Source organism: Neomonachus schauinslandi, chromosome 5, assembly GCF_002201575.2.
Source record: "Neomonachus schauinslandi chromosome 5, ASM220157v2, whole genome shotgun sequence".
NCBI lineage: Eukaryota > Metazoa > Chordata > Mammalia > Carnivora > Phocidae > Neomonachus > Neomonachus schauinslandi.
Window position 1 is genome coordinate 6,087,330 of NC_058407.1, and position 8,237 is coordinate 6,095,566.

Here is an 8,237-nt window from a genome sequence, read left to right on the forward strand (position 1 = left end):
GAGCGGGCCGGCGGCGGGCTCAGGGCGGCGGCGGGGTCCCGGGTGGGCCCCCGCCCCGCGCCGTCGAGGGGGCTGCAGCGCGCGCGGCCCCGCGCCCCGCCCCGCCTCTTTGCAAAGTAACTTCTGGGGCCGACGCCGGGCGCCCCCTCCCCGAAGCTCCGCGGCCCGGGGGCTCCGGGAGCCCGGCGGGGCCGCAGCAGGGGCGGGACGGGCTGGGGCCCCCGGGGAGGGAGTGAGAGGGCGGGAGGAAGAAAGAAAGCGCGACGACAGGCGGAGGGGAGCCCCGGCGCTCGGAGCGCAGGCGGGAGGGAGTGGGGACCCCGGAGCCCGACGGGCGCTCCCCCAGGGGAGAGGGGCGTGCGGGCTGAAGGAGGCCCACAGGGGAGACGGAGAGGAGGGGAGCCAGGGAAAAGGACTGACCTAGAGAGAAAGGGGATGGGGGAGGTGGTGGATAGAGGGACGGACGGACAGAAAAAGAGGCACGGAGGGAACACACAAAAGGACACAGAAAGAATCCCAGAGAAAGACAGACACGAAGAGTAGGGAGGAGACCAGAAGACCGGAGGGGAAGGAGGAAACCCAAGGGAGAGAGAAGGAGGCAAATAGGCAGCTGGAAGGAAAAAGACAGATAAAGGGAGATGTGAGGGACGGACTAACGGATGGGAAGGAAGAGAGAGGAGGAGAGGTGGAGGCCGAGGGTACAGGAGAGAAAGAGACAAGAGGACTGGGGGTGGGGGATAGGGAGGGAGCAAGACAGACGGATGGGAAAGACCGAAGTGGACATGGTTGGAAAGCGATGGGCAGACAGACAGGAAGGGGGGGCGTTGCAGAGGGACTGACACAGAGGGAAGGAGATGGATGGGAACCAGAGGGAGGGGAGACCAGACTTGGGACCTCAGGGAGGAGGCCCAGGAGAGGGAGGCAGGAGGCACTGAAGGAGGAAATGGTGGGATCTGGGATCCGGGATCCGCAGCATTTGGGGCATGGGTTGGGGCAGGCAGCAGAGGCTGGGGGGGGGGGGGGGCAGGATTTCACAGGGAACTCCCCAGCGCCCTCTCCTTCCCCTCCCACTCTCTTGGTTGTCTGGTAGGGGTGCTCCCACAAAGCTGAAAGCACAGTGTCTCCTCCCACAGCTTTGGAGGAGCTTCCTCCCTCTCTCCTTGAGGGGTGGAGGGTACCCTGCCTGCTTCTGCTCTCCTTGGCTTCCCCCCGCCCCCGCTGCCATGCTGGGCTCCCCGAAGTCTGTGTTTGGTGGCACAGGAATCTATTCCTGGGAGTCGCACCCTGACTAAGGATGCCAGGCCATTTAAACTATTTCACAGTTGGAGCCCGCAGAGGCTGGGCCCTGTGGCCCACAGCCCCCACCGTGTCTGTAGGTGTCTCTCGCCGACTTTAGGATCCTTCGCCCCTGTTTGGCTGTTTCTGTATATGCCTCTCTCCACCTCTCTGTCCCTCCTCTGTGTCCCACCCCCTGAAAGCCTTGTGCTGTGACGCAAACCAAAGTCAAAGCAAGCAGCGACGGAAGGGCTGGGCTGCCCTCTGGAGGGAGTCCCCAGCCCTGGGCAGGGAGCAGGGGCAGACCATGGGAACAAATGGCCTGTGGCTCCTGTCCTCCCCAGCCCCCACCTAAAGTCACGTTTAGGAGATGTGTTGGGAGCTGTCTCGCCCCCCCCGCCACGAGTCCCGTGGCTAACCTTCATCCATTTCCCTCCCCACGAGGATAACTGCCTAGGTCAGAGATTAGGGATATGGGGCAAAAGGGGCTCCAGAACACCAGGCAGTTTCCCTCCCCTCGTTCCTGTACACTGACCCTTGGGATGTGTATCCGTGGTCCATTTCCCTTGCTGGTCCTATCTCAGAAGTGGCCCCAGGCCTCCCCACTGGAAGGATGCAGACTGGCCCTCCCTGGCCTCTGGCTTCCTGCCCTTGAGGCCGTGCTAACCCTGCATGGGGGTCCCTGTGTTGTCACTTCCCCAGAAGGGGATGTTCTGCTGGCCTGATGTTCCTGCTGGCCCCTGGCCATCTGATGGCTGGCTCTGGCCTCCTACTCTGACTGCTTCCTGGCTCCCGTTCCCCCTTCCCCTGGGCAGCTGTAGAGGACAGGCTGCTGACCTGAGCAGATACAACCACCCTGAGAAGTGACGCCACCTGCTGGGTGTGCCTGCATGCGCGTGTGTGCATGTGTGTGTGTGTGTGCGCGCGCGTGCATGTGTAGGGAATTTTGCTCTTATGCTTCTTGTTGATGCCTCTCTTCCTTTGGGGGAGGCTGGAGCCCTTAGAGACTTAGAGAGGAGCTCTATTCTCTTAGAGAGGCCCCCCACAGATTTAGAGCCCTGATGCCAGCCAGGGGAGTAATTCAGAATGGACAGTCTCAGGAACCCGACAGTCTAGGGGAAGACTGGAGTCATGAAGAGAGGAGTCCAGGACTTCCCCAGACTTGCCCCTGGGTGACTGCACTCAGGGTAGCTGCTGAGGGTTCCCTGTGCGGCCCTTCTGGGTCCTTCTATCTGCCACCATCCTTATTTTATTCGTGACTAGCTGGAAGTAACATGGCCCATAGAAAGCTCTGGATCTGAGCTCCAGTCTTGGCCCCTAATGAGCTACCGACCTACAGCAGACCTCTCTGGGCCTCGGTTTTCTCATCTGTAACCCATATTATAACTAAGGTTCTTCTGGCTGTGCTATCCTGTGTCCTGAGGGTCCTTTTCCCGGTTTGAGCTCTGTGCTGTGTGTGTGTTTTGTGTGTGTGTGTGTGAGAGAGAGAGAGAGAGAGATGGGTGTATAGACAGAAACACAGAATCTATTTTGCATTACTTTGGCCAACAGCTATTCCAGACTGAAGGTGTATATGTGTGTGTTGGGGTGGGAGCTGGGGAGTGCCAGGAGCCCTCAAAACCTAGACTGAACTTGAGTTTGGAAGTTGGGATCTGAGAGCCAGGTGCTAGGTGTCCGAGGTGGAGAGGAGAAAGGATGGGGAGGTGAGAACCACGGACGAGCCCGGTCAACCCCACTGAGGGTGGGGCTGCACTGCTGGCCGCCACAGGCGGGGGTGTGGAAGCTAGGTGAAGAATCCTCTATTTCCACAGCCTTGGGCTGAGTGGGGTCAGGTCACCCCTCTGGGCCTCCTGGCTTGGCCTCTGCTCGCTGTTCCATTCTAGCCTTGGTTTCCTGCCCCTGCCCCACCCCCCACTGTAACCCCAAGGGGATAGATTTAAATTCCTCCAAGGCCTTTCTGGCTCTGAATTCTAGAATAAGGAGACTGGAGGAGGGATGGAGCAGTGCTTGTGGGGAGAGCAAGACACACAGAGAGGCTTTCCCAGCGGTGCTCCTAAGCCTCGGGTTTTGTCATCTCTCCAGCAGGAGTAATAGACCAACTGAATGGGACCGTCATGAAAATAAATGGGAGCCCGCATTTAGGTAGCATTGTGTCTGGCACAGAGTAGCTGCCCCCAAAATGCTACCAGCCGCCACTTGTCACGCCGGATTGTCGTGTGATGGCTATTACTGTTAATTACCCCAGCGGTCGATGGGAGGTGGGGGGGCAGAAGGAGCTCCCTGCCCCCAGCCATTACTGCCTGCCGCCCGGTCCACACCTCACCAGTGGTTTCCCCTCTCCCCTCCCCCCAGGGCCAGTCGACGTGGACGAGTGCTCGGAGGGCACGGATGACTGCCACATCGATGCCATCTGCCAGAACACACCCAAGTCCTACAAATGCCTCTGCAAGCCGGGCTACAAAGGCGAAGGCAGGCAGTGTGAAGGTGAGCCCAGCCCGGCCCTCCCAGCCAGACCCCGTGGCTGCCACGGCCCCCGTATGTGGTCAGTGCCCGCCCCGTGGCATGCCTCACTCAGCCTTGGGAGGGAGGCCGGGGGCTTCTTGGGAACTTGAGCTGCTTCCCCGGAGGGAGGAATTTGGAGTCAAAGGGTACTTAACTCGTGCTGGGATTGAAACTTTTGTTTCATTTCGTCTTAAATGAGATGAAGTGTTGAATGATATGTTCCTCCTTCTGTCCCTGACGGGATATGTGTGGGGTACAGGCCTGGGGTAACCCTCCCCCCGGGTCCCTAACTTCGAAACCACCCACATCACCCCGTGTGGCCTTAGCTTCCCCAAAGGACCTGCTTAGTGGCCAGCCACAGCGTTTGTGGGCTGGCTCAGGTACGAGAGCTTGGGAAAAGACATAGGTTTGTGCCGTGTCCGTCTGTCTGTCCGGCCTTTCTTCCCTGCACCTGGGGTTTTGGTGTGACTGTTTGGCACTGGAAACTGCCGTCCTGGCAAGCTGGAAGTCAGAGAGAGAAGAGTAGCCTTGGCTGTCTTTGGAGCCAGGACTCTCCAAACTGGATGGAACTCATGGGAGCATCTGTCGGGGAGGGGCTGTGTGGCCATTCTATGTGGTTCTGGGGAAGCCCATCATCAGGGAGCTGGAAACTGCTCTCTCCATGACCCGTGTGCACACCCGGCTGAGAATCATTGATCCAAATCTTCCCTGTCTCTCCCCACTTTACAGATGAGGAAAGTTGAGGCTCCGAGAGAAATAAGACCCCAGGTCCTGCAGGGCATGACGAGTACTAAACCCCAGGACCTGAATTTCCACCCCACGGCTCCCTGGCATCTCGTTTGCTTCTCCCCACGTTTTGCCAACTTACTTTTGCAAAGCGTGAGACTCGTATTAGGAAAGCGACCCATGAGAGTACAATGGGTGCCCATCCCTTTTGTGTAAGGCTTTGTAGGAGCTGGAGCTTTGTAGGAGATGCAGCTAGGCCTCCTTGGGGTGCTGACATGATTCGTCCATCTCACTTGTTGGGCGTCTCCTTAAGGCTGAGTGCTGGGCAAATGGCAACGGCCTGGATCGTGCCTGGTTTGGCCACATCTCTGGCCTTGCTTGGGGCCCAGAAGCCTGAGTGCAGAGCTGGCGCCTACCCACAGACCTCTGGAAGGAGGCCAGGCTGGAGACAGGTAGAGGTCATGAGCAAAAAGCCTGGTGGCATGGGCTAGCCCCCTGCTGGCAGGGCCTGGAGGATCCATGTGGCACGTGTGGGCTCTAACGTGACGGTTTTCTGACCCTCTGTTCCCTGCTCCAGTCCCAGTGCTCTGGCAAGGGAGGACCGAGGGCAACCCTCTCTCTCTGCTTGTTCAAGCCCCTGACCCAGCCTGATCCTTCTCTAGCCCAGCTCCTTAGGTTTCCGTCCTGCTGTCCCTGGACCTGGAGGCCCACACTTTGTGTCCTGCCTGTCTCCCTGAAGCCCTTTGGAGTCCAGCTTTAGCTCTCCACTCTGCCTGAGCCCAGGTTTGGAGTTAGATTTGCTGGCTCAGTATAAGGTTGGGAGAGGAGGAGGCTTGTAAATGTGCTTCTGGAACTGCCAGGGGCCTCTATGTCTTGCTAGTCTGTGTCCGGCCTCTGCCCCTCACCTCCTGAAACTCTGAATAGCCCTCGTGTCCTGGCCACACACCCCCAAATGAGGCCGCACCATGTTTCTGAGCCCCAGCTCAGGTCTTCCCCCCTACCGGGAGCCCCTTTTCCACCCTTTGTGTCCTGGCCAATTCCTAATCAGGCTTTAGATTTGCCTCCTCTGGGAAGCCTTCCCTGATACCTCTGCTTCTACACGATTACACATATACACACCCACACAAAGCCACATTAAGTGCTTTTCTCCATCATAGCACTTCTTTTTGTTTTTTTAAAGATTCTTTGGGGGGAGCAGAGGGAGAGAGAATTTCAAGCAAACTCCATGCTGAGCGCAGAGCCAGATGAGGGGGCTTGATCTTATGACCCTGAGATAATGACCTGACCTGAGCCAAAACCGAGAGTCAGACACTTAACTGACTGCCCCATCCAGGCACCCCTCATTATAGCACTCCTTTTTAATTTTTTTAATTTTATTTTTTATTTTTTAAAGATTTTATTTATTTATTTGACAGAGAGAGACACAGCAAAAGAGGGAACACAAGCAGGGGGAGTGGGAGAGGGAGAAGCAGGCTTCCCACTGAGCAGGGAGCCCGATGCGGGGCTCGATCCCAGGACCCTGGAATCATGACCTGAGCCGAAGGCAGACACTTAACGACTGAGCCACCCAGGCGCCCAGCACTTCTTCTTTTAAAAAAAGATTTATTTTTTTATTGCAGAGGGAGAGCACAAGCGGAAGGGGCAGAGGGAGAGGGATAGAGAATCTCAAGCATACTTGGTGCCAAGCAGAGCCTGACGTGGGGCTTGAGCTCATGACACCGAGATCACGACCTGAGCAGAAACCAGGAGTCAGACACTTAACCTACTGCCGCCCAGGCGCCCCCATCAGAGCACTTCCGCCTTTGGATTATAATTATGTGTCGTGCTCTCCTGTTGAACAGTGAGCTCATTTATTGGGGGCTGGCCATGGGCTCAGCACTGGGGCCCACCACACGGAAGTTGTCCAACTTGGGCTCACAGTGAGCCCCCAGATTGCCTTTCAGGCTTGTCCCCATCTTCCCCGCTCTGGGGGCAGAGCCTGGCATGAGCATAGGTGTGCAGAAAATGTTTAGTCTGGGTTGGCTGTCTTTTGCCCAGACTGGGGTTCCCAGGAGGTGAGGAGCCACATAGATAGAAGCTGCCCACGGAGGGGCTGTGCGGGCGGCAGGGAAGGGGCAGGCTGGTGCCATGTGAGGACCCGCTCTTGTCATGGTGTCCTCTCCACCCTGTCTAATGGGAGAGGAAAGCAAGAACAGGCCCGGCCTCTGGATGGGAGTCTGGGTTGCAGCCCTCCTCCAATGTGAAAGTCTAGGTGGTCATTTGCCCTCCTGAGCCTCAGTTTCTTCTTGTGTTATATGGGCCTAAGATACCCCCCGCCATAAGCCGTCCTGAAGATGGAATGAAGTCCTGCCCATCACGGTGCCCAGCTCACAGTAGGCACTCAGGATACAGTAGAGGATGGTTCCGTTACTGTCATTGCCACCGTCTCTGTCATCTGTTCTCACCACCTCTCACCGTGGCTTCAGGCTGTGAGAGGTAGTGTGAACAGACTCGTTTGATGACATCTTCAATGGTGAAGACCTTTGAAGATGGTTCAGTGCTGCCTGCCTCAGAAATTATAATGATAGCACAACCTTGCCCTTCCCCTCAAGGAGCTCTGGATCTGGGTCAGGCTGCATGAGCTGAAATTATATATCTATAGAAATTCTTAATCAACAGGGTCAAATGGTGGTAAGTCGGTACCTGTGGAGTTGCCCTGTTAACAGTATGGGGAATGGGGCGCCTGGGCGGCTCAGTCAGTGAAGCATCTGCCTTCGGCTCAGGTCACAATCTCAGGGTCCTAGGATCGAGCCCCGCATCGGGCTCCCTGCTCAGCGGGGAGTCTGCTTCTCCCTCTGCTCCTCCCCCTGCTCATGTGCTCTCTCTCTCTCTCTGAAATAAATTATAAAGTAAAATGTTAAAAAAAACAACAACAGTATGGAGACTAGTGGTCAAGAACTGAGAGGACACCATTTGGCCACTCACTCCCTAAACCCTCCGTGAAGGTTTTGGGGGACCTGAGTGGACACTGTCCCACTTGCACTGAGGTTTTCTCCCCGCTGAGGACAGGCATCAGTCAGAATTAATGGAGCCTGCTGGAGTGTTCCCCCACGGGCCATCAGATCCCCCACCAGCTTCCCCAGGAGGACCATGCAGAGATTTCTGGAGGCTTTGAAATCTGGAGCGGCTGGCCAGTCACATGCAGTGGTGGCCTGAGGGAGCTTGGAGATCATTCAGATGTTCATTCACCTCTTTGGTTTACAGTTGGGAAAACGGAGGCCTGAGGAGGCAGGGGTGTTGCGTGAGTTGGGACCAGAGCCCAGGTTTGGTAGACCCATTTCTCACACTGTGTTCTGCAAGCGGTTATTGCTACCTGTAGCTCTCTGCTCCGAGAGGAGGAATAGGCACTCAATATGCAGTTGGGCACAGTGGTTAAAGCATGGACTTTGGAGACAGACGTCATGGTTTCAGATCCTGTCTGTGGAGCCTGGGCAAGTTACTCAACTCCATTTGTTTGTCTATATACTAGAGATAACAATAATATCTACTTCACAGAGATAGTGTGAGAATTAAATGAGGTAGCGGCCATAAAGCATTTGAACATAGCCTGGTACGTAGGACGCGCTATGTGAGCTTTACCTGCTGTTCCTGTGATGATGGTGGTGATGATGATGATGGTGGTGGTAGTGGTGGTAGTGGTGGTGTTGATGGTGGTGATGATGATGGTGGTAATGGTGGTGATGATTGTGGTGGTG

General features: G+C 56.5%; 1 protein-coding gene across 2 annotated transcripts in view; it reads left to right on the forward strand.

Annotated features, from left to right (window-relative positions):
* SCUBE1 (signal peptide, CUB domain and EGF like domain containing 1) overlaps positions 1 to 8,237 on the forward strand; it is a 139,349-nt gene that overhangs the window by 486 nt on the left and 130,626 nt on the right. For both annotated transcript variants that reach the window (XM_044915773.1, XM_044915774.1), the window contains exon 2: positions 3,623 to 3,759. In XM_044915773.1, coding sequence (XP_044771708.1) covers positions 3,623 to 3,759 — 137 coding nt within the window. The remainder of the gene's footprint in view (positions 1 to 3,622; positions 3,760 to 8,237) is intronic.